The following is a 26,576-nucleotide window of genomic DNA, read 5'->3' as shown; positions in this document are numbered from 1 at the left end:
TTATATGTCAGGGATGTTTACCTTTTGTTATGTATTTCAAGTAATTTTCCCAAGCCTTTGGGAAGGGATTTGCTTAAAAACATGCAGAAGTCTTAAATTCATATGGTCTGTTTTCTTGCATTTATGGATTGAGACATTGATATCAATTGTAGAAAAAACTTATTCATTCTGAGTTGGGTACATTTTCATCTTACATTTTTATGTGTATTTTTAACATTTAAAATTTTGAACCATTGGAATTCTCATAAAAATTGTGATGTAGTAATCTCACCAAATTCAAATGCTAAAAGATAGCTGCTTTATAAAAACACATTAAAATTCATTTAAACAGCTCAGGAATTGACCTTTTTTTTTCTTTTTTGTGTAAACTTTTAAATCACAAATATTGTTTGTCCCAAGTTTTGGGTACATGGTATGATATGGTTACCATATTGAAACCTGAATGAATTAAAGTGATTTTTCCTATTTTGTCAAGTGGGCATTATTAATACTTTTTACTCTAATATCTATGTGTGTGTATGTGTGTGTGTTTTATCCCCTCTACTGCGTTATAAATTATTTCAGGGCTGGGTCCATACCTGGTTCATCTTTACTTATCCCATTCCCAGCTATCCAGGAAGCAGACAACACTTGTGTGACAGGTACTGGTACCTGAGAAAACAGAAGAATAAGAGGCTGCCGCTGCCAATGAGAGGCTTGCCATTTAATGAGAAAGTCAACCTCAAGTATATTACAATAGGCCACTAATGTGTTGAGCAAATGCTCTGGGGATATGAGGACTGGGGACGCCTTCACAGAGGAATCAGGCCTGACTTGTGTCGCAAATTGTACATGGGAACACCAACAGACGGACCTGAGAGAGGCATTCTAAAAAGGCGGAGGAATGTGGGGCATTTCAGTAACTCGCTGCTTGTGTTTAGTATGGCTAAAGCAGAGGGTACATACCTGTCTAGTCTGTCAGGATAGGACTAGAAAGACAGGGGCAAGATCAGTGCTGTCTAATGCAGAAGCTGCATGTGCCTCTTGAGCACTTGAAATGTGGCAGTTGCAGCTCAGTAACCGCATTTTTTGTCTTAATTACTGTAAATAGCCATACATGGCAATGGCTACCCTATTGAAAGGCACAAGACTAGACTGGGAGAGCTCTCCTTTACCATCCTAAGGAGTTAGGACTTCTTCCTGAGGGGGAGAGAAAAGAGGTGGGGAAGAAAATGGAGCACTTGGGTGGCTCAGTTAAGCATCTGACTTGATTACAGCCCAAGTTATGATCTCAGAGTTGTGAGATTGAGCCCCACGTCAGTGCAGTCTGCTAGTCCCTCTCCCTCTGCACCTCCCCTTGTTCATGCGTGCTTTCTCTTTCTCTCTCTCCCTTCCAAATAAATAAATAAAGTCTTTTAAAAAAAAAAAAAGGAAGGAAGGATGGAAGAAAAAAAGTTTGGGAGGTGTCAGGATTCCCAGTTGTTTTGGAAAGATCACTCTAGTGTGTAAGTTCTTAACCTTTTTTGGGTCCCAGCCAACTTTTTGACAGGCACTTTCCTGGGGTTTTTTGGTACTGGGAATGCAGCAGACAGTCAAGCCAACAAAAATCTGGCCTGTTGTGGAACTTAACCCATGAGCAAGAGAAATGCAAACAAACATGCACACGCTATGTTAGAGACAAGGATGAGAGTGGGGTTCTCATGCTGGAATCTCAGCTTTTTAGTATATAATCATCTTCTGTTAGCTGCATGACCTTGGGCAAGTTACTTAGCCTCTCTGCCTCTCCTATAAAGTGTTATATAAATAGTGCCTACCTTGTGGGTCATTAAGAGGAATAAATTAAGATTTGTAAGTAAGCAGGGCCCAGCACTTAATAAACTCTATATAACTATTTAATAAGTAAAAGCTTAGGGAAAAAATAAAAGAGGTGGGTGGAGAAGACAACTTGATAGATGGGTTAGGTGATCAGGAAAGGCCTCACTGAGAAAGTGACACTGAGTGAAGACCTGGGGGCAGTGAGAAAGTGAGTCAGATGATTTCTAAGCAGAGGAAGCAGCATGTTCAGAGGCCAGGACACCAGAATGGCTGGTGTGGAATGAAAAGGGAGAGCAGACGATGAGATCAGAGGAGTGACAGGTGGCGAAGTCATGTGGAGTCAGAGTAGAACCTTCAGCACCTACTCTAAGAGCAATGAGAACCACTGGAGGTTCAAGCATGAGAGTAACGGGATCATAGGCCTGAGCAGGGACGCGGTGAGTGTCAACTTCTGCTGAAGAATCTGTGCCTAGAGGTCTTGGATGAAGGATTGGAGAACCACTGGGTTGACACTACAGGGAGGAGACTACCTTGTTAGTCTGGGCAAGAGGTGAGAAAAGGATCAGATTTTAGATGAAGTGAGGTTTAAAAAAAAAGGAAGGAGGACAAATAAATAAATAAATAAATAAAAGGTGGAATCTGCTAGAAACTGGCTGTGGAAGGTGAAGGAGAACAAGGGGTCAGGCCTGACTCCCTTGTTTTCTGGTTTAAGCAGCTTGGAGGAATTGAGACTGCGACTGCAGGGCGGAGCAGGTTAAGGGAGAAGGGAGTGAGGATGGCAGCACGAGCGTGGGTTTTAGAACTGTTTTTCATGGGCAGGTGCCATGTGCAGCTGGAGGTATCAGTAAGTGCTTGAAGATCTCTGTAGCTGTAGCTTGGAAGAGAAGCCGGGGATGGTAAAAGAAGTTTTTGAGTGATCTGCAGACTGAAGCCGTCAATGAGGTTGAGCAGGAGCAGAGCTCAGAGTTGGGGGAGAAGGGAGCCAAGCCAGGAAGAAATCCAGGACACAGTGAAGCAGACAGGCCTTTAGGAAGGAGGAAGCGGGAAAGGGGAGATGGCTGTCTTGAGAGGCCTGGAAGAGATAAAGCCACAAAACCAAGGAATGGATCCAGTAGGTCAGAAGGAGGACCTGGCTGCCAGCCCCTGCTAGCCCTTGTTTTCTCTGCGAGCTGGAGCCTGGGGGCTGGAGGAGTATAAGGCCGGGGGGGGGGGGGGGAAGCACCAGAGCGGATTAGGAGCATAGGACCTTGTGTGGTACCTTGTGCGTAAGCTGATCTCTCTTCTAGGAGTCCCTATTACAGATTCCCTTTCAGTGAAGCATTCTACCTACCACCTACTGCCTGGCGCCACCCTGAGTCTTCCTTAATTCAGTACCTATTTGATGAGCTGGTATTTTGGGGTCACTGATTGGCTTTTAGGTAGAGAGCACTAACTAGTGCCAGACTGTTGCCATCTCTTGATTTAGGCCTACATCCCTGACAGCATGAAATTGACTTATAAGTAGGGTGCTCAGAATAGGCCCTTCCAACAGCTTCAGTGCAAGATTCGTGTACCAGATTATGTGTGGTTGGATTTAAACCCATACTTGGTAAAAGAACATAGATGTCTTCTTGGATAGTGCCATCTTTGTGACTTTTCTCACTTTCTGTAACAGGAGGTCTCTAAGTCCGGGAGGACCCCATTATTTCTGTAATGGTGTATGAAGACTGACTCCTAGAACATCACCTGGCCTCGGACCCATCAGCATGGGGAGGTAAGTGATGGCATCTCATCACTAGTACTTGTAAAACCCGAGCCTCTGGTGTCACAGAGACAGATCTTGAAAGGAAAAAAAACTAAAACAAAAACAAAAAACTAAATTGCAAGTGAGAAGTGTTCAAAGTTATGCTACACTTCTCTTTCACAGCTCTGATCTTCCAGGCTGCCCTGGGGCACCTGTTATATAGAGAGTGGTCATGCCAGGTGGATTCTGCAGGGGTTGGGGTAACTTACTGTGAAGGGCAGGTGTGTTGGAATCTGTGAGGGGTTGTACTAAGCACGGGTTAACTATCCGGAAGCCTCGGAGGAGTGGGCAGGGGATGGCGCACTCTGTGGAGTGGCCCAAGGACCCACATGGAGACTGGACACTGCAGGTGGAGTACCATTGGGTTAGCAGGATGGATCCCCCTTCTGCGACTTATTTTAGTCTAGGAAGCACTCTTTAAAGGGAAGAGTATAGAAATTAACCACAAAACATTTATCCTAAAAGTAGCAAGCTTTTCTTCAGCCTAATAATCATCACTTATTCCTGACATACACAGAGAAGAAAAGTGTTTATTTGCAAAAATGGCTCAGAAATAATTTAAAAACACAGGACATACAAAACTCATTTATTGACTGTATTATGCAGATATTGTTAAAGATATTGTTTTTTCTCCCATTTTGTCACTCAGTCATCAGGGAGAAATTTGCCTTGGGATTCAGTGTTAAGAAAATCTTCCTCCTCCTGATCTATTTATATGTTTCTAATCTAATGCAAAAGGTTTTGGCCCCCAGGCCACCTTTATAGGTCTGTCTTGTTACATGCATTTCCTTGTTCTGAGTTGTTTTTTGGTTTCATTATCCTTAAACCTGCGTTCATTGTAGATTTATATATTTATGGTATTGAACTTCTACTTGTCTCTGATTTTTATGTTTGTTTGTTTTTGAAACAAAGCAGGGAACAAATAATCTACACAATATTGTCAAGAAAGGTGGAAAAACACAGAAATGTGATTACCATCAGGGTGTAATTTTCATTCATGTAGTTTTATAATAATGAGTAAAATAACAAAATAGCAACAGGGAAGGTGCTGGTGTACAGATACCTCCCAGCGGGAAAACGGGTGGCTTGACCCAAATGTTAACCTTGAGATAAGTTTCGGTAAGGTGAGACCTCTTCGGAGCAGATTGCTTTAAAATCTGCTTTTTTTGTTTTTTTTTTATTAATTTTAGGATCGGCATCTCCTGTCTTTTTCCTGCTTCCTGGCATTTTAGCATCTCTCCAGTGGGGTGCCCTCGAATTCTGAATACCAATTTACGCCAGATTATTGTTATTAGCGTCCTAGCTGCCGCTGTTTCACTTTTATATTTTTCTGTTGTTATAATCCGAAATAAGTATGGGCGACTATCCAGAGACAAGAAGTTTCACAGGTAAGAGAAGAAAACATTTCTAGATGGGATGCTTCATGTTACAGCTTCAGGACTTTGGGGATTAGGTTGGAATTGAAGGAGCATGTGGCTGCAGGAAACAGAATCTGTAGAGAATACAGTGTGGCAGGAAAAATTAAACTGTCGGAAGCTGTTTAATCATTAACCACCAAATCCACATAGTAAGAGGATTTAAACATAAGCTTCTCCTGTGATATCTTCTAAGCTGATTTTTCAGTTAATGTCAATAGTTTGGGAATAGTTTTGGTTCTCAGAACTTGTTTGAACTTCCTAAAAGGAGTAATGACTGTGTATCTGGTTTAGATTATCTTTATCACTATCACTGGGTTCTGTTTTGACTCTTTAATCGTTTGGCCCCGTTGTAAAAATGTGATGATGGATCAGCTCAGAATTCATGGACTTGGTGTTTGTTTATTGTATTTGTTGCGTTCGGATTCAGGATGATAGTCTCTGTTTCAGTAAAAGCATATGTTCATTTTTCTGAACAAGGTACTTGGCACGAGTTACTGACATTGAAGCTACAGACACCAATAACCCCAATGTGAACTACGGTATCGTGGTGGACTGTGGTAGCAGTGGGTCTCGAATATTCGTCTATTGCTGGCCAAGGCACAATGGCAATCCTCATGATCTTTTGGATATCAGACAAATGAGGGATAAAAACCGAAAGCCAGTGGTTATGAAAATAAAACCCGGTATGTAAAAGATAAATATCTGATTGGTAACCAGGTTCTGTCCTTTATTCTCTGTGAGGTCTTTCATGTCCTTCTCTCCTCTCCCCATAAGTCATCACTCTGGTTCAAAGCTCACGCCAGGACCTGATTGTTTCACTTTCTTTCCCCTCTTCTGTCTATCCCACATGAGGTGACTACTCCTTGATAAAATATACAAAACCATGTCTTTCTTGTGTCTCCCACAGCATTTATCACAGTGCCTTACTCATGTGTCTACTCAGGTTTTTGCTAGTTGACATTAATTATGGAGGGATTTTTTTTTTCTATTTGGTGGTCATCGGTTGCTATCCCTGAAAACAGGGTAATTTCAGATAACTCATGGATATCTGTAGTCTAATACATACATTGGTACATATTTCTCTTTTTTCCCCCTCATTTTTAAAAAGTGCCCCAATGTGGGGGCACCTGGGTGGCTCAGTGGGTTAAAGCCTCTGCCTTCAGCTCAGGTCATGATCCCAGGGTGCTGGGATCTGAGCCCCGCCTCAGACTCTCTGCTCAGCGGGGAGCCTGCTTCCTCCTCTCTCTCTGCCTGCCTCTCTGTCTACCTGTGATCTCTGTCAAATAAATAAATAAAAATCTTTAAAAAAAAAAAAGTGCCCCAAGGTATTTCCTTTTTTTTTTTTTTTAAAGATTTTATTTATTTATTTGACAGAGAGAAATCACAAGTAGGCAGAGAGGCAAGCAGAGAGAGAGAGAGGAGGAAGCAGGCTCCCTGCTGAGCAGAGAGCCCGATGCCGGACTTGATCCCAGGACCCTGAGATCATGACCTGAGCTGAAGGCAGCGGCTTAATCCACTGAGCCACCCAGGCGCCCTTTTTTTTTTTTTTTAAGATTATATTTTACTTATTTATTTATTAGAAAGAGGAGAGCTCGTGCTAGTGCAGGTGGGGGTAGGGGCAAAGGGCGAGAAAGAATCTCAAGCAGACTGTGCTGAGTGCAGAGGAGCCCTGAGATCATGACCTGAGCCCAAACCAAGAGTCATACACTTAACCAACTGACCCATGTGCCCCAGTGCCCCCCCAATGTATTTCTGATCATCTAGATTATTTAGTAAGAGTGACTGTAGAACTTAGAAGAGCCAATGTAGTTATGTCAGTTTTTAAAGATATCACAGTGTCTAAGTCAGTGTGTTGTGTAAAAATTGGGATTTGCCTTTTCCATTAAATAATTAAAATCTGTCATTCTCAACTTGTTTCTGTATGTATAGTTTCCATTGCCCTTCTATCAGAAGTATTAGGAATGAAAGGTGTCCAGGAGTACCTTGCAATAGGCATTTTATGTCTTGATAGTTGATAATCACTGATTTAAACAGTGCACCACAGGGGTTTTTGGCTGGCTTATTTGGAAGAGCATGTGACTCTTGATCTCTGCTTACCCCATGTTGGATGTGGAGATTACTGAAACAATAAAATAAACTTAAAAAAGTAAAACACTGGACCACAGATCTTAATAGAGATTCAGCACTTTTATTTCATCTTGCTAGTGTGTTAAATAGTAAAATATTAAACCCAAACAATCCCAGGAATTTGTCTTATAAAATATTAGAGAATGTTGATAAAAAATAATCATCTTAGCTTATTCTCTCCTATTTCAAATACGTAAATGTAAAGGAAGTTCAGTTTTAACGATAAAATACCCTTCCTCATAAATGACATTGACTTATAAGTTGACTCAAATGACATTCCTCGTAATGGCATTGACCGTGGGTTCTTTGAGAGCCCCCCCCATTCTTCACTGAATAATTTAGGCCCCACTTCCTTCTTCAGGCAACCTTTAATAAGGTGATTGTTCTTTGATATTTTGGCATCTGGGCACCAGCATATTATCCCCAAATCCAAAACCTCTACCTTGTTTCTTAGGTTAAAGGGAGAGGATTTAATCGGAGTCTCTCACGTAAGCATTATTTTAATATCAAAGTAAATTTCCATGAACAATGATCATTTTTTTCTCTACCTCCTAATGAATGATTGTGAATTTTAACTTTTCTTTTATTCCATTCCTTGAATTTTGATGTATTCCTAATCTAGAAACATATTCAGGGTTAAAGTAATGTTGATCAAATAAAAAATTCACCAGAGGATTGAAAAATAAAGCTCTATAAAGAACATTGCATTTCATCTAGTTTCACATATCAGGTTCCATCAGTGGCCAAACTGCTCACCTGAAATAAGATAAAACCTGTCATGCCTTGCAGTTGTCCTTTGGGACATCATAGGCTTAACATGGTTCTTTCTGATGCTACAGAAAGTATTTGAAGTAGAAATTCAAGTACCTTTTTATAGCTCTTCTTGGTCCTGAAGCAGGGACTCTCATGTATAGCATTTCAGCAGAGCTCTAGAAATTTCCTTACTGAATAGATTCTGAATCAGTTGGGGCTTGGTGTCTGTTGAAACAGCATTGTAGGTGGAGTTAAAAAAAAAATCTGTCTTTTAGTCTGTTTTCTGCTGACTGCTCCGACAAATCACTTAAACCTTTTTCTGGATCCAGAGTTTCCTAATCTGTGAGATGAGAAATTTGGGGACTTTTGAAATTTGAAGTCAGGAAGATACTCTTTGCATAGGGAATGATCAAGAGATCATGAAGACTGGAGCAGAGCCTGTGTTGCATCAGGCTGCCAGAAGAGATGAGGAGAAATGAAATAATGTGAGAGGAACCAGGGAGATGTGATCAGGGACACCCAGAACACATATTGGGAGAGGGAGAGGGATTTATCCAGAATCCTGGCTTGGGCTGCTGGCTGGCTAGTGATGGTGGTCACTAGGGTAGGTAACAAGCAATAAGAGCAGATTTGTAGTGGAAGTTCGATTCAGGTTTATATATGTGTGTGTGTTGAGTTTGGGGTCTGTAAGGGCCGGGGTCTGTAAGGGCCAGCGTCTGGCCATGTCTAGGGTACAGTTCCCACATGCTGATCTGGAGGTTGGGAACATGATCTGGTGGTTACTGGTGAGATTTGGAGAACTGAGACACAAAGGGGATGGTGGCAGCCAAAGGAGTGAGAGAGCTTGCCTGAACAATGTGGAAACATGTTCTGGAGGGCAGGCTTGTGAGCTCATGTGCTGTCGATCCCAGTGTGTGGCACATAGTAGTTGCGCAATCAGGTCTCAGTTTCTTGGAGACTGAGAAGAGAGGGTAAGACTGAACATTTAGTACCACCACCACGTAAGGAAGAGAGGCTGTGAAGGTTGTTGCTAGAGGGATAGGGAAAAACTAGGGGAGTGTGGTGTAGAGCCAGAATTTCTCTCAAATATGCCCCATTGAAGAAACATAACATATTAATTATCTGCTTGTTAACAGCAGTGCTCTCTTTTCTGTAGGCATTTCAGAATTTGCTACCTCTCCAGAGAAAGTCAGTGATTACATTTCTCCACTCTTGAACTTTGCTGCAGAGCATGTACCACGGGCAAAACACAAAGAGACGCCTCTCTACATCCTCTGCACAGCTGGAATGAGAATTCTTCCTGAAAGGTGATCCTCCACGTGGGGCCAGGGCAGGCCAGGCCCTGAGGGTGGGGGAGGTGGGGGGTGGGGGAGAGAGTGGGGTGGGCCATGGTGGTGGTATATTCCCCACCTCCCCTCCTGTCCCTTTTCCTTCCCTTCCTCCTCGTTCATTATCATCACCAAAAGGAAGACAGTAAAAATTCTTTGTTCAAATTTGGAATAGAGCCTGAACTATTCCCTTAGCTAGAATGCACCAAAAATCTTCTCATGTATTTGATTATAAATAGTGAGCTATAAAGTAAACAGTAAACCATAACCTATAAAGTGGTCATATAAAAAAAACCCTGATTTTCTATGTTATTGTAGTTTCATATCTGGGAATCACAGAATTCACACAACTCATGAGATTTCTTCCTAAAATAGTTTTAGTCAGTGAATTACTTTGGCTTTAAAATTTACTGTTTTTGTACAGGACATACCAGAGCCATAGTTTTTGTTTTGTTGTTGTTTTTTTTTTTTTTTCTCTTTTTAAAACAGAGAAATGTAGGCTCCATTTGATGTGTCAATTTTGGGGTTGTCTTCCAGCCAGCAGAAAGCCATCCTGGAGGACCTCCTGACTGATATCCCTGTGCACTTTGACTTCTTGTTTTCTGACTCTCATGCAGAAGTGATTTCAGGGAAACAAGAAGGTTGGTATATTGGTTTTCAACTTGAAATTTGGGAAGTTATTCCTTTAAATCCTCCCCATTGTTTTTTCCAGTGTAAGCATTATTAAATTACTTTTACTATCTTAAAATTTAGGAAATCATAGCTTGAAATATTATTTTTAAATGGCAAAGTTAGTTTGTTATATGAGTGACCTTTATTCTCCAAACCTTAAGCCATTAAAAAAATAACTTAGCTTGTCTTTACCACATTTAGGAAAGATACATTGGATTCATTTGGATAGGGAAGGTTTGTGTTCCTTGCCTAAGGTATACACCTTTTAGTAATTATGATAATTACTGAGTTATTGGTGCCTTCCGTCAACTTATTTGCTACAAAGGGGAAATTCTTGACTTTGATACACTGAGAAAATATTAGTTCTGCTTTCAAGTAAATGATTCTAATTGAGAATGAAGTGAAAAATCAGTGAGATATTATTTGGGGACTAGTTTGCTAGAAATGAAGACCAAAAGCACCTATTTCAAAATCATGGTTCATTTGGGCAAATGCCTCCTCTGGGAAGGACATTGTAGAAAATACAAACTGGGTGAAACTCAAATACTGCCATTGAGCTGTTCACAGATGAGTGAGGTACGCAGTTAGCTGCCACATGAGATAGTGTTAGGTGCCGTAAGGAAGATAAGAAGTATGTGGGAGTTTGCAAAAGGGAGTTTTGCTTCATTTTTTCCTTGCTAGGGACATCGTAGAGCAAGTGACAGTTTAAACTGTGGGATAACTAGCAATAAGTGTGCCAGAGCCTGGTAAGGGTTGGGCTCTGAGAGAAGGATAGGAAGTACATTCCAAGCGGAAGAAATGATCTGAGTCTGCATAGGTTAGAAAAGCTGCACTGTGGACAGAGGAACAAAAATAGTTTGAGTGGCATATGGCCCTTTTGAAAAGTGGTAGTAAGAAGAAAAGTTGGACAGGTCTTGGTGATGTCCATGTTGTGGCAGCATGAGTTGTTTCTTTTTTCCCTTCCTTTTGTTTTAAAACTAATCAGACATCTATAACCCAGAGAAAGCAGCTCTGCATAGGACACTCAGCACATACACCCATCTGAAAATGGGTGGCTTGAACCTCAGAGGAGGCCATGGAGCCAGGCAAGTGGTGGCAGGGGCAGCAGGGGACCCACACGATTTTTCTAGCAGAAGAGGCAGAGGGTAAAGGTGGTGAGTTAGGGGTTTACCCGACAGTTTGTGCCAGATGATCTCTCTGAGCAGAGATTGCACTGACTGAGAGAAGGGAAAGGAAAAGGGAAGAAGGCTCAGAGAACTGAAGGAATGTGTGTCCTGCTCTCTGCCCCAGGGTTCTGGCAAGAGGATCGCCCATGGACCCCTGGATCCCCCACCCCCACTTAAGGATCACCTATCAGGCTGTGGTTGCCCCAAGTACTAAACACAGTTCCACAAACTCTGCGGTCATCCTTTTTTTTTTTTATTTAAATTACCGACCTTGTTAGAACCAAAGTAAAAAAAAGCCTTCCCTAATAAGAAAGCCTTCCCTTTGTCCATGATTTGAAATGCAGCAGAAAGAGCACTTTTAATCATACACTGAAAAATCATGTTAATATGGTATCACAAAAAGAACAGTAATTGAGCCTAAAGACATGGAATATTTAAATCTAATTGATAAAGAATTTAAAATACTATTATAAAGAAATTCAGTGAGCTAATACACTGATCTCCAGAATAAAATTAATGAAAAGAAGGAGTACTTTACCAAAGAGATTAAACTTCTAAAAAACCAAACATTCTGGCACTGAGGAAGTCAATGCATGAGATGAGGAATCACTAGAATGCATTGGAAATAGAGCAGACGGAGGAGAGAATAAGCAAGCTTGAGGATAGGAATATAAAAATGGTTCCCGTAAAAGAGGAGCAAAAACTAAGGTTTTTAAAAAGTGAAGAAACCCTGTGAAAACTATCAGACTCCTTTAGCAGAACCAACATAAGATTAGAGGGTATCCCAAAAGGAGAAGAGAGTATATTTAAAGAGGTAATAGAGAACTTCCCAAACCCAGGGAAGGAACTGGGTTCTTTCTGGTCTATGAAGCTAACAGACCTCTTTATTTATCTCAGTGCAAAAAGACCTTCTCTGAGACACATTACATTAAAACTGTCAAAAGACAGTAATAAATTATTTTGAAGGAAACTAGGGGGAACAAAACAGTAACCTACAAAAGAAGTTCTGTCAATATCAGCATATTTTTCAGTGGAAGCTCTACAGGCCAGGAGAGAGTGGAATGACACTTTAAAGTATTGAAAAATAAAGGCATGCGCCGACTTCCTCTTTTTCCGGCTGGAACCATGGAGGGTGCAGAGGAGAAGAAAAAGAAGGTTCCTGCCATGCCAGAAACCCTTAAAAAGAAGCGAAGGAATTTCGCAGAGCTGAAGATCAAGCGTCTGAGGAAGAAGTTTGCTCAAAAGATGCTTCGAAAGGCAAGGAGGAAGCTTATCTATGAGAAAGCCAAGCATTACCACAAGGAGTACAGACAGATGTACCGGACCAAGATGAGGATGGCGAGGATGGCGAGAAAAGCTGGCAACTTCTACGTACCTGCAGAACCCAAGTTGGCGTTTGTCATCAGGATCAGAGGCATCAATGGTGTGAGCCCAAAGGTTCAAAAGGTATTGCAGCTCCTTCGCCTTCGTCAAATCTTTAATGGCACCTTTGTTAAGCTCAACAAGGCTTCAGTTAACATGTTAAGGATTGTGGAACCATATATAGCATGGGGGTACCCTAACCTGAAGTCAGTGAATGAATTAATCTACAAGCGTGGTTATGGCAAAATCAACAAGAAGCGAATTGCCCTGACAGATAACACATTGATTGCCCGATCTCTTGGTAAATATGGCATCATCTGCATGGAGGATCTGATTCATGAGATCTATACTGTTGGAAAACGTTTCAAAGAGGCAAACAACTTTTTATGGCCCTTCAAATTATACTCTCCACGAGGAGGGATGAAGAAAAAGACCACCCATTTTGTGAAAGGTGTAGATGCTGGCAACAGAGAAGACCAGATCAATAGGCTTATTCGAAGAATGAACTAAGGTATCTACCATGATTATTTTTGTAATCGGGCCAGTTAATAAAGGACTACTCTCAAGTGGAAAAAATAAATAAATAAATAAAGTATTGAAAAATACAAATTGCCAGCTGAGAATACTCTGACAAAGTTATCCTTTGGATATAAAGGTGAAATAAAGGCTTTCCCAGACAAACAGAAGCTAAGGGAGTTTACCACCCCCAAACAACTTACAAGAAATGTTGAAAGGAGCTTTTCAAGCTGGAATGAAAAGAGGAAGGCACACAAAATCTGATTAAGGTCATAAGTAGAAAAACTAACGTTTCTGGAATAGTATATTAAACAAGTACAAAGGTTAAAGGAAAAAGAGCATTACAAGTAAACATAGCTGCTATAACTTGGTCACAACATCACAACATAAAAAAGATATCTTGTGACATCAAAAATATAAAAAGGGAAGAGTAAAAGGGATAGAAACTTTATAGGTGAACAAAGATAAATTGCTATCAGTAGAAAAACGACTTCTACCTATGAGATGTTTTTTGTAAACCACAAAGCAAACATCAGAGCAGAGAGACACAAAACATTAAAAAAAGGGGGACACTAAGCAAACTGTGGAAACCTTGGAGGACCACAAACTTACAAGGGTAAAGAAGGAAGAAAACAAGGGAGAGACAAAATAACCAGAAGGCAAAACATAAAATGGCAGTAGTAAATCCTTACAGATCAGGAATCACTCTAAATGTAAACAGATCGAATTTTCCAATCAGAAGTCACAGAATGGCTGGATAGATTTAAAAAAACAAGATCCAACTATATGCCACCTATAGGAGACTCGTTTCTGCTCTAAGACACAGATAGACTTTTCCAAGCAAATGGAAACCAAAAGAAGGCAGGCATAGCCATATATATATATATCAGACAAAATAGACTGGAAAGCTAGAAGGGTGGTGAGATAAAGCAGGCCATTTTATGATGACAAACAGGCCAGTACTTCAAGAAGAACATAAGTATATATGCTCCCAATACCGAAACATTGAGATATATTAAGCAAATACTAACAGGTCTTAAAGGAAAAATAGAGAACAATACAATAATAGCTGGGAACTTTGGAATCCCGCTATCACCAATGGATGAATCACCCAAACAGAAAATCAGCAAGGCAAAATATTGGAATTGAACCACATGTTAGCGCAAATGGACTTAACAGGTATATACAGAACATCCCATCCAATAGCAGCAGAATATACATCTTTTCAAGTCTACATGGAACATTTTCCAGGTTAGATCATATGAGAGATACAGAGGAAGTCTTAACAAGTTTAGGAAGATTGAAGTCATGGCAGCCATCATCTCTGAACACAATGGTATGAAACTAGAAATCAACAAGAGGAAGGTGAGAAAATCTACAAATATGTGGAAATGAAACAGCATACTTCTAAACCAGCAGGTCAAAGAAGAATTCAAAAGGAAATAAAAAATTATCTCAAAACAAATGAAAATGGAAATAGAACATAGCAAATATTACAGAATGTAGCAAGAGCAGTTCTGAGAAAAAAATTTACAGCAATAGAAGCATATATTGAGAAATTAGTTCTCAAATAAACAGTACAACATTACACCTCACGTAACTAGAAGAACAAATGAAGCCCAAAGTTAGCAGAAGGAAGGAAATAATAAAGAACAGAGTGGAAATAAAATAATCATGTGATCATCTCAAAAAAGTATTGTAAAAAATGCACTTGACAAAATATAACATCTTTTCATGATAAAAATTCTTAACAGTGGGTAAAGAAGAAACAACATAATAAAAACCACATTTAACAAACTCACAGCTAACATTAGACTCAATGGAGAAAAATTGAAAGCATTTCCTTTAAGATCGGGAATAAGACAAGGATACCTGCTCTCATCACTCCTGTTCAGTATGGTACTGGAAGTCTTAGCTAGAGTAACTAGGCAAGACAAAGAAAAGACATCCAGATCAGAAAGGAAAAAGTAAAACTCTCATTATCTACTGATAATATGATCTTAATTATAGGAAATCCTAAAGAGTCTATCAAAAAGCTGTCAGTCATTGAATTAATCAACAGTTTCTGTAAAGAGGCAAGATTGAAAACCAACATACAGAAATCAGTTGCATTCCTTTACCCTAAGGATGAAGCATCTGAAAAAGAAATAAAACTATCTCATTCACAATGGTATCAAGTTTTAGATAAGAATAAAATAAGAATAAACTTAAGCGAGGAGGTGGAAGATCTTTACAATAAAAACTGTTTAAGACTTGACTGAAAGAAATGGAAGAAGACAAATTGAAAGACAACCTATGTTCCTGGACCGGAAGAATTAATTTTGTTAAAATTGCCATACTAGTCAAGGCCATCTACATATTTTTTTAAAAGACTTTATTCATTTATTTGACAGAGATCACAAGCAGGCAGAGAGGCAGGCAGAGAGAGAGGAGGAAGCAGGCAGAGAGGCAGGCAGAGAGAGAGAGAGAGAGAGAAGGAAGCCCTAGACTCCCCACTGAGCAGAGAGCCCGACTCGGGGCTTGATCCCAGGACCCTGGGATCATGACCCGAGCCAAACGCAGAGGCTTTAACCCACTGAGCCACCCAGGTGCCCCGCCATCTATAGATTTAATGCAGCCCCCATTGAAATACCAAAAGCATTTTTCACAGAAACAGAAGAAACAATCCTAAAATTTGTGTGGATCACAAAAGACCCCTAATAGCCAAAACAATCCTGAGAAAAAAGAGCAAAGCTGGAGGTATCATGCTTCAATTTCAAACCATTCTACAAAGCAATGTTAATAGAAACAATATGGTACTAGCATAAAAAAAATAGGACACATCAATCAGTGGAACAGAATAGAAAACCCAGGATTAGGGGCGCCCAGGTGGCTCAGTTGGTTAAGCAGCTGCCTTCAGCTTGGGTCATGATTCTAGGGTCCTGGGATCGAGCCCCACATCAGGCTCCCTGCTCAGCAGAGAGCCTGCTTCTCTCTCTCCCCCTCTCCCTGACACTCTGCTTACTTGTGCTCTCTCTCTAACTCTCTGTCAAATAAATAAAATTAAAAAAAAAAAAAAAAAAAGAAAGAAAACCCAGGATTAAATCCCAGCATATATTGCCAACTAATACCCAGTAAGGGAGCCAAGAATACCCACTGGGGGAAGGATAGTCTCTTCAACAAATGGTGCTGGGGAAAACTGAGGAAACACTTGCTAAACAATGAAATTAGACCCTGTCTCATACCACTTGCAAAACCTAATTCAAAAAGGATCAGAGTTAAACCTGAAACCTGATACCATAAGCTCTTAGAAGAAAACGCAGGGAGGAAGCTCATCAGTATTAGTCATGGCAATGATTTTTTGGACACAACACACAAATAACAACAAAATAACAAAATAAAAAATAACAAAAGCAAAAGCCAACGAATAGGACTATATCAAACTCAGAAGCATCTACACAGTAAAACAAACAATTAACAAAATGAAAAAACAACTTACAGAATAGGAGAAAATGTTTGTAAGCCGTATATTGGCCAAGGGGTTAGTATCCAAAATATATAAAGATCTCATATGACTTATTAAATTAAGACACAATTTGACTAAAAACTAAACAGACATGGGACACCTGGGTAGTTCAGTCAGTTGAGCATCAGACTCTTGGTTTCAGCTCAGGTCATGATCTCAGGTTGTGATCTCGGAATGTGAGATGGAGCCCCACATTGGGCTCTGTGCTCAGCAGGGAGTCTGCTTGAGATTCTCTCTCTCCCTCTGCTCCTCCCCCCATCCTTGCTCACTCGCTCTCAAATAAATAAATCTTTAAGACAAACAAACAAAAAAACCTAAATAGACATTCTCCAAAAAGGACAGCAAAATGGCCAACGGCACACAAAAAGATGCTCAGCATCACTAATGTCAAGGAAATGCAAAGCAAAACCATAGTGAGATTTTATCTCATACCTGTTAGAATGGCTGTCATTGAGAAGACAAGGTAGCAGGTGCTGGCAAGAATGTGGTGAAAAGGCCTTATACGTTGTAAGTGGGAGTGTAAATTGGCCCAGGCACTACAGAGAACAATGTGGAGGTTCCTCAAAAAATTGGTTAGGTGTACCATACAATCCAGTAATTACATTTCCAGATATATACCCAAAGAAAATGAAAACTGGATTTCAATAGGATGTCTGCATTCCCATGTTTATCACAGTGTTAGTTACAAGAACCCAAGTTAGAGAAACAACCCAAGGGTCCATCAATGCATGAACGGTTAAAAATGATGTAGTACATATACACAATGTAATATTCAGCCATGAGAAAGGAGGATATCCTGCCATTGGTGACAAGATGGATGGACCTTGAACACATGATCCTAAGTGAGATAAGTCCAACGGAGAAAGACAGTACTGTTTGATGTCACTTACTTGTAGAATCTGAAAAAGTCAAACCTATGAGAAAAATGGAATAAAATGGTGGTTAACAGGGAATGGGGGTTGATAAGATCGATGGTGTTTAAAGGTGCAAACTTGGAATGAGTAACAAGCCATAGAGTTCTAGTGGACAGTATAATGAGTATAGGCAGTAATACTGTATGTAACTTGGCAATGGCAATTGTACCACAGTGTATAGACCTATCAAAGTAATACAATGTACACCTTAAAGTTACACAATGTTACATGTCTGATTTATTCAAGAAAAACAAAAAGGTTTTATCCAAGAGGTCTTGGATTGTCAGGCTGTGGGGCGTTTGCCCTTTGTTCTAGAGGTCAGGCCAATAGCAGAGAATAGCATGGGTTGGAGTGGGGGATGAGGACAGGGAGATTGACTAGGTCTCTGTAACAGCTTAAATCAAGGTGGAAATGAAGTGGGTAAAGACTGGATAGAGGGAATGTAGAAGGGGAACAAGGCTTGGCAACTGAGTGAAAGCAAGGGATGAAGGAACTGGAAGAGTCAGAGTTAATGTGTTTTTTTCAAGCTTGCTGTTGCTAGGCTTAACTTCATGAAGTAAAAACTCCATTATTTCAAAAAAAGTTCCAAGTGAAAGCTGGCATTGAGGGAATTCTATTTTTACCCATGTAAATGATAAGAATTATACATTTTAAAGTTGAAAGTTCTTGGAAAGCCACTAGGAGAATACAAAATACATTATCAGGGATGCTTTATTTCAGATAATGTGTTCATAGGTTGTCAGGGAGTAAAGTAGATGAGTTGTTTGTGCTAACTGCATGGATAAAAGTTATAAAAATTATCTTAGAACTTTATCCTTCTTATCTTCCCCCTGTGAAATGTCTGTAGGTGTGTATGCTTGGATTGGCATTAATTTTGTCCTTGGACGATTCGAGCATATTGAGGATGGTAAGTATCATGTTTCCAACCAACTTGTCTGACTGGAAATGAGGCTGTTCTGTCTAATCCCAAAGGATAAAAAGGGGGCTAAGTTTTGTTTTTTAAAGATTTTATTTACTTGAGGGCGCCTGGGTGGCTCAGTGGGTTAAAGCCTCTGCCTTTGGCTCAGGTCATGATCCCAGGGTCCTGGGATCGAGTCCTGCATCGGGCTCTCTGCTCAGTGGGGAGTCTAGGGCTTCCTTCTCTCTCTCTCTCTCTCTCTGCCTGCCTCTCTGCCTACTTGTGATCTCTCTCTCTGTCAAATAAATAAATAAATAATCTTAAAAAAAAAAAAAGATTTTATTTATTTGAGACAGCATGAGTCAGGAACAGAGGGAGTGGAAGGAGCAGACTTCCCGCTGAGCAGAGAGCCTGATGTGGGACTTGATCCCAGGACCCTGGGATCATGACCTGATCTGAAGGCAGACACACTTAACTGACTGAGCCACCCAGGCACCCCCAGGAGCCAAGTTTTGTGACACAGCTAAGTGGGTAGGAGTAGAGAGAGGGCTGCTCTTTCCCACTATGAATTTGACTATAGGTGGGAGGAGTAGGCTGAGTTTGCCCAGATGGGCTTAAGATAAGCACCATGGAAACAAAGGGACTCACAAGAAGATCCCCATTTTCCAGGTTGGTTCTGTTCCAACAGATATTTCTTGTTATTTGCAGATGAGGAGGCAGTTGTGGAGGTTAACATTCCTGGTAGTGAAAGCAGGGAAGCTATTCTCCGTAAAAGGACAGCCGGTATTCTGGACATGGGCGGCGTGTCGACTCAGATAGCGTACGAAGTTCCCAAAACTGTAAGCTTTGCCTCCTCACAGCAGGTTACTATCCGTACAAATTTTCTTCTGTTTGGTTTGGTTTTCCTTTAACATGTCTCCATCCATTTTTGTCTTGTTTTCTGAGTCTGAACACATCTTTACTATGCTTGCTGAGGCCCTACCTTCCCAACCCAGGAGAACGGAGTCAGGAGAAAGCCACGCAAACCTCCGCTAAGCCGTTTGTGTTTGTTCATTGAAGTCAGCCGGTTTGTTTTCTGAACTGGGCGTTTTTATTTGGTATAAATTTTAGTCACATGCTTGAATTTTTTTTTTTTGTATTTTCTCTTCAGTCACTTCTTTTCTCAACAGATACTATAAAACATAATGTAATAGCATCACATTTCTTAAGTTAATGTTGGGGAATATACTGGGGTTTCTTTCAAGGCTCAGACAGCTTTTGACTTTTCTAGAAAAAATTGAGGTTTGTATGCACTGTTTGCACATTTCTGAACTTAGGGTTTCCACTGTTTTCTCCCGTGCCCCTCAGGGCCCGTAGTCACTACCAATAGTTTCCCAATAGGCTGGGCAGCCTTGTCTAGAGAGCACCAAGAAAGTTTCCAGATGTGTTCCTGAACTGCTACACATCTTTAAGACTCTCTTTCCACTCAGATGTAAATTCTTACTAAAACCTGGTTTCCTGCACTTCCCCCTAGTGTGGTGTAGTGGTTAAAAAAGCCTGGCCTCCATTGTCACGTGAGCCTCGCTAAACGTGACCTTAAGCACATCGTTTAACTCCTGGGAGGGAGGTTCTTCATCTGTAGAGGTCCATGCAGGCAGCTCTCACATGGGGCTTTTATAAGGCTGAGATGAGATAGTGCATATAACATAGCTGATGTACTGCCAGCTGCCTAGTGTTCACTGTTACTGGCGTATTTATTAAGCTCTTTACAGAAATGCTTTGTAAATTCAAATACAACGATATCTGTGTCCTGCTTCTCATCCCCGCATGCCTCTAGAAACTATTATACCTTTTGTTAAAAGTCGTGTTTTCCCCCTCAAGACAAAGTAAAAAATACACAGAAAGCAAGTTTCGAAAAAAATACTGAAAAATCAGGGTTAAAACTTTTCTATGGGTGTGTCATCCAAAAACAATCATCGTTAGCATTTTGGTGTATTTCTTTTCATTCATTTTTCTGTATTTATAGTTTTTTTTTCAAATATGGTTGTTGTAATCTTACTGTTTATATAATTTTGTGTCCCTCGTTTAATAGTGCATAAGCATATTCTTCCACATACTATTGATTACCATAATGAACTAAGCCCTCCTTGGAGTTGTAGATTTTTTTTATCTTAAAAATAATTTTTTTTAAAGATTTTATTATTTATTTGAGAAAGAGAGCAAGAGAGAGAGCGCAGGAGCAGGGGCATAGGGACGGAGGGACAGGGAGAAGCAGACCCCGCGCTGAACAGGGAGCCTGATGCAGGCTTGATCCCAAGATCCCAAAGTCAGGATCTGAGTCAAAGGTAGACACTTAACCGAGCCACCCAGGTGCCCCAGAGTTGTAGATTTAGATGACACTTGTTTTTTTCTCTCACAGGACACAGAGGTCATCTTTGTATGTAGAGACTTTAAAATGTTTAGAATTATTTCTAAAACATAGGCTTCCATAAGTACATATACTACATTGGAGGGTATGAGCTATGTCTTTCCAAAGTACATATATTACATTGGAGGGTATGAACTTCCCTTTCCAAAAAGCAACAGTATCACAGATGTGCAGCACATCTGGAATTTCTTAAGTCAGAATTGTCATATTGAATTCAGAAGGATGCTTGGAAGGGTCCTTGGGAAAGGTAGAAGCAGACATTTTTGCTGCTTTTAGATGGGAATCTTTTTAGATCCTTTTTCACAGGAGGTTATTGTTTTTGTATTGCTTTAAATAGTGAAGTCTTTTATCCTTGCACCTGCAGGAAGAAGTAGCTAAGAACTTGTTAGCTGAATTTAACTTGGGATGTGATGTTCACCAAACTGAGCATGTATACCGAGTCTATGTGGCCACATTTCTTGGGTTTGGTGGCAATGCTGCTCGACAGAGGTACGAAGACCGAATATTTGCCAGCACAGTTCAAAAGAACAGGTAAAGCACCTTCCACTTCGTAGCATTAACTTTCAAACCTTGGTACCTCCTCATAGAAAACATATCCAGGCAAAGCAGGGAGACCTCAAGCAACAGAAGTATATCAGCACTGTCAGCTTTTGACTCCCCTGGCTGCTGAGAAATGAAGGGACAGCATATGTCTTTGGCTCTGAACCCTTCCAGCTTCCGAAGGAAGATCTCTCCCTCAGACCCACACCTCCGTAGATTAGAGATTTCACTATTAATGTATTGAGGCAGTTTTGAGCCCTGGGTAGTGTATTTCACATTGCAGAGCCCTTGGGAAACTCAGCACCTGGGCCTCTGCAGATGTCCCAGAGGCCTCCAGTAAGTGATGATCAGATTGTCATTGAGGATGGAAGGGGATTACCTGATGTTCTGGTGGTGTTCTGGAAAACCAGCCTGTGCAGTCAGTTAGTGGATAAGACCAGAGAGAAAGAAGTGATCTACAAGTCTAAGTTAGTGATTTTAAACATTTTTAGCAGTGAAACTTTAAAAAATGTGTTTATGAGGGGCCCAAAATTGTGACCAGCTGCTATGAGCATTTCCCTAAGCTCTGTGAGGATTGGCCAGTGGATGAGAGCAAATAGGGCTGGGACTTGGGCACTTATCTGCGGCACAGGGTAAGACAGGCCTTTAAGGATGGAGAGAACACCCATATTCCAGAACCTAAGGCCTGTGGTCAGATGTATGAGAGCTTAGCACAACTCCATTTGAACTATTACAAACACAAGTACCCTCGTCCCAGAGACACAAGCTTCAGCAGCCTGTTCATGGAGGAGTACAAGCTGATCCTGTCCACAAACAACTTGAGAGAGTTTAAGGAAATGAATAAAGACATATGGAAGACACTGCAAGAGAAGTTTGCCCCCAGGAATCCCAAGGAGAAGCAGAAGGCCTGGGCTCGGTCCTTATCTCACCCATGCATCCAAACGTGGAGTCTTGGGTATTTATGTCACCCTAAATTTACATCATCATAAATAAAATTGCCCTGATTTTTACGGAAAAAAACCCAAAAAACTGAGTTTATAAAAAATTCTGCTATATAAAATATATAAAACAAATAAAAGCAACATTATTGTATTGTATTTATTTGTCAGAGAGAGAGTAAAGGCAGGGGGAGCAGCAGGCAGAGGGAAAAGGAGAAGCAGCCTCCCCACCAAGCAAGGAGCCCGAGGCAGGACTCAATCCCAGCATCCTGGGATCATGACCTGAGCTGAAGGCAGACGCTTCACTGACTGAGCCACTCAGGTGTCCCTAAATCAGCACTTTAATTAGTTTAAATTTATAAGTTTAAGTATATAGCAATTATTTATTTGAAATTGGGGCATAAGAAAAGCAAAGCTGTTTGGATGAATAAAAATACCTGAAATGTGGAGTTATATAAGATATCCTGTTAATTACTGTGTTTAGTTTTTCTTGTTTTGATGATTGGTTTTGAAGGGGAAAAAAATCCCAATTTGTAGAGATAAATGGTAGTATATAGTTCCTTGATCAGTTTAATCTTAACAAAATTGTGGAGGCCTGAACTTTAAGAAAGACCAAGACACAGCCATTCAGTACCACATCTTCCAGAAATTCACATATGTGAATAGGAAGAGCCGTAAAAACTTGTTCTTCTTCTGCTCAGACATTAATTGAATGGTGTTAATTAAGAGATTGGTAGTCCCATAGTTTCTTTTAAATGTAGTATATAATATACTACATTTTGGTATAATTATTTTTTATAATAGTCTTATATAGGAATACTTCTTTAGTGATGTTTGAGTTAGAACTTCAGAGAAACACCTGCAATGCTAATTTTTAGTAATTGGCTTTAATGTCAAACTTGTATGACAGTTCAGTGGCCCTTCTTAATGTAGTTGTAGGGCAGCTAAAAACAGTAGTGTTGAAGTACATTTGACTAGTCTCAGACTTATTTTTTTAAGATTTTATTTATGTATTTAGAGTGAGTGTGTGTGAGCAGGGGGAGGGACAGAGGGAGAGAGAATCTCAAGCAGACTCTGGACAGAGTGTGCAGGCTGATGAGGGGCTCTATCACACAACCCCAAGATCATGACCTGAACTGAAATCAGGAGTTGGACGCTTTGCTGACTAAGCCATCTTGGACTTTTATAATGATTATAAACATTAGTCATCATTTTTTATATATGTGAGGAATTGAGCCTTGAAATATATAGTTATCTCTTCGCCATCAATAGCAACTGAGTTTTTAAAATAAGATATTTTTAATTAATGGCAAAGACCTTAATTTATTACATTCAAGTGCATTTTAAGTTGCCTTGATCTTAGGAATAAAAAACTTGTCATTCGAGTGACGGATAATAAAATTTAAACACCTTTTTAGGCCCATGTGATGTCACAGTATCAAGAGGTTTACTAAAGTAAACCCAGTGGTTGTGAGCTCTTTCCGGTTCCTCAGTGGCTTAGCAGTGAGTATGTACAGGGGACGACAGATCTTAGTGCAGGGAAATCACATCGGGAAGTGATTTCAGAGGACAGTTAAGATATCTTGTCCATGGAATGTCTCAGAACCTTGAATTAACAATAGAAACTCTTATCTGTAGCAATTGGGACCAATAGTTGATTAATTTTTAAAAATCAGTTAAAGTAGAATCCAAAATGGAATGTAACTGTAAGCACTTTGTTTTAGCTTAGGTATTCATGGGCCAGTCTTTGTTCCAGACTGAGGTCTTTTCTTAGGCTACCGCCGTCACAGCTCTTTTTTCTTAGGCTACCGCCATCATAGCTCTGGCCTGCCCTGCATCTGCTCATCTCAGTGTCATTTGGCTTCTTTAAAGACTACCAAGGGCTTAGCAAACATTTGTGAAGCAACTTGATACCAGTTCTTCTAGATTTTCCCAATTTTTTTCAACTTTGCTAGTACTGAGTTTGATAGTAGTTTTCAAGTAAGCACCTTGCCTCCAAGGCATGGAGCCTGGGGCCAATGACCTTTTTCCACAGTCACATTTCATCTCTATACACTGAAACCCACAGGCTCTAGTGGCAGAACAGGATTGGGAATGACACAGTTGGTAGGCATTCAGCTGCAGTGAACTTGAAACCAAGAGGAGCATAGGCACCCAAACAGGCCACATTCCTGGGTACTGAAAGCACTGATCATCTCACCAGGTAGCTGTTTCACTGGACCCTGTTACAGTGTCTGCCCTACGCATGTGCATGGATGGTGAATCTCCAAGAGGGGTTCAAGAACCTGTTTCCCTAACCTTATGACCCCAGAATCCATTTTCATTCCCACAGAACACCTTGCTGAGCTCATGGTCCATAGAATGTCTTGAGAAACACTGACCTGCAGCTGCTTCTTCAAAAAACGGTTTTCTGTCAGTCTCAAATCAAGTTTCTCTTTGTCCTGTAGGCTCCTGGGGAAACAGACGGGTCTGGCTCCTGATACTCCATACCTGGACCCCTGCTTACCCCTAGACATTAAAGATGAAATCCAGCAAAATGGACAGACCATGTACCTCCGGGGAACAGGAGACTTTGACCTATGTCGAGAGACCATCCAGCCTTTCATGAATAAAACGAATGAGACACAGACTTCCCTCAACGGTGTCTACCAGCCCCCAATTCACTTCCAAAACAGTGAATTCTATGGCTTTTCGGAGTTCTACTATTGCACTGAAGATGTGTTACGAATGGGGGGGGATTACAATGCTGCTACGTTTACTAAAGCTGCAAAGGTAACCTTCAAAGACATCCTCTTCCTCCGCATGCTTTTGAGAGACTCATGTGGACAGTGGCAGCTTCTGTCCCTCCTGCACTTTGAGAGGCCTGAGTCAAGAGAAGGGGAGGGTGGAGGATGGAAGGATGTAGGGCAGCCTGCTGGGGACCCTGTTCCCTTGGTTGAACAAGAGATGCAGTCCCAGTAGGAGTGAGAAGTCCACTGACTTCTGCCCACCACTCCATGAGCCACTCTGAGCATCAGTGGCTTCCAGGTGACAGACTTGTGTACTTCGAGGAGATAATGTAGCCATGATCTGGCCACTCCCAGCAGCCTTTCTGTCGCTTAGCTGTCAGGACCCCTGTTCTCTTGCTGGCTCCTCCCTTTCTGATGGTGGCTTCGGCTCTTTCAAGGGTTCCCCACCTTTATACCCCTTAACCCTGGGTGATCCCCAACAGCCACCTTTGGCCCTTGGACCTTCAGGCTCTTTGATGGTCTCATCCATGCTCATGAGTTGCTGCCACTGCCTGTCAAGAAGAGGCTCCAGGCCTGACCCCTGCCTAGATTTCATGACCCAAAACAGACCCACCATTTTCTCTCTGTTCCCTCATTCTGTGATGCTGTCTGGGTTAATGGCATCCCTGACCATCTAGTCCACCTCCCAAAACTCGAGTTCTAGGCTTCTCCCTGCCATCCATTCCAGCCTCGCCACACACGCCCCACAATCAGTCAACAAGCACATTACTTCATGCATATCCTCTCTCAAAGCCTTCCCTGCTTTGCGTCCTGCTCTCACTGCCCTAGTGAGGCCTGTGGCTGTCACCTGTAGGAACCTCCCAGTCGATCTTCTTGCCTCCGGTGTCCCTCCACCGTTCATGCCTCATGCCGCTCCCAGAGAGTTCTGTCCAAGACGCAAGTGCTGGCCCCTCTCCTTTTTACAGTCTTTAGTAGCTTCCTTCATACCAGGATAAATTGCAGATGCTTTTGGATGTCTGCCCCTCTCGGGGGCCTCCTCTCCCCACCCGGCATGCCTTTACTCTCATCACTGCAGACAGCTCTTAGTTTCCCGGGCAGCTAAGCTACTTGCCCTCTTGTCTTCGTTCACGGTGTTTGCTCTGCCCTAAATGCCTGTCCTTGCCTCTCACCCCAGACCGAGTGTTGTTCTGTGTCCCCTTTCGCACGCTTCACCATCTCTCAGAGCCTCCGTTTCTTCATCCTTGAAATAGAGGTTGGAGTCCTAGCCATGCCAAGGAATGGCTTTAAGTATTGTGTTCAGAAAAGGCACTTAGTGCTCCATAACTGTTAGCTATCAATATTATTACAAATAACTTCAGGAAAACATGGCATGTCTTTCCCTTCTAAATGCGGGCCTTTTGGAATCCTGTTGGTGTTCCCAGAGCCTTGCACTGTGGTGCCACAGAAACAGGTACCCACTCTGACCTAGCTAAAGCACCACTTCACTGTTCCAAAAGTTTGCCTGGCACAGGCAATCACACAGGGGGAAATGTAAGCAGTGTTGAAGAGGTTGGTTATGGGCAGTGAAATTCTCTGTCACAAAAACTTCAGCAGCATTTTAAGATGGAACATGCACTCATCAGTGTCTGCTGGAAGCTTGTGCATCTTGTCTTCCCGTTATATATAGAAATTAAGTTTGTATTGCCTGATTGGAAGTATCTGTTGGTTAGAAATATGAATCTGGTAA

General features: G+C 41.2%; 2 protein-coding genes across 4 annotated transcripts in view; both read left to right on the top strand.

Moving 5' to 3' along the window:
• Nucleotides 1–26,576, top strand: part of ENTPD4 (ectonucleoside triphosphate diphosphohydrolase 4) — a 37,483-nt gene that overhangs the window by 4,375 nt on the left and 6,532 nt on the right. For 2 of the 3 annotated variants that reach the window (XM_004763257.3, XM_004763258.3), the window contains 9 exons: nucleotides 3,449–3,547; nucleotides 4,768–4,965; nucleotides 5,473–5,678; nucleotides 9,032–9,182; nucleotides 9,741–9,844; nucleotides 18,186–18,245; nucleotides 18,945–19,099; nucleotides 21,008–21,174; nucleotides 24,569–24,893. In XM_004763257.3, the coding sequence (XP_004763314.1) occupies nucleotides 3,540–3,547; nucleotides 4,768–4,965; nucleotides 5,473–5,678; nucleotides 9,032–9,182; nucleotides 9,741–9,844; nucleotides 18,186–18,245; nucleotides 18,945–19,099; nucleotides 21,008–21,174; nucleotides 24,569–24,893 (1,374 nt within the window). In that variant the 5' untranslated portion in view covers nucleotides 3,449–3,539. The remainder of the gene's footprint in view (nucleotides 1–3,448; nucleotides 3,548–4,767; nucleotides 4,966–5,472; nucleotides 5,679–9,031; nucleotides 9,183–9,740; nucleotides 9,845–18,185; nucleotides 18,246–18,944; nucleotides 19,100–21,007; nucleotides 21,175–24,568; nucleotides 24,894–26,576) is intronic. The other variant, XM_004763259.3, reaches the window with a different exon arrangement.
• On the top strand, nucleotides 12,142–12,995 carry LOC101692185 (60S ribosomal protein L7-like). Its single transcript, XM_045069471.1, has one exon. The coding sequence runs from the start codon at nucleotides 12,167–12,169 to the stop codon at nucleotides 12,911–12,913; it is 747 nt and encodes a 248-aa protein (XP_044925406.1). The 5' UTR covers nucleotides 12,142–12,166; the 3' UTR covers nucleotides 12,914–12,995.

The sequence above is a fragment of the Mustela putorius genome, unplaced genomic scaffold (assembly GCF_011764305.1).
Source record: "Mustela putorius furo isolate JIRA1106 unplaced genomic scaffold, ASM1176430v1.1 tig00003937_pilon_pilon_pilon, whole genome shotgun sequence".
NCBI classification, from domain to species: Eukaryota; Metazoa; Chordata; class Mammalia; order Carnivora; family Mustelidae; genus Mustela; species Mustela putorius.
Note: the sequence above shows the minus strand (reverse complement) of the source record. Positions and strands in the feature narration are given on the sequence as shown.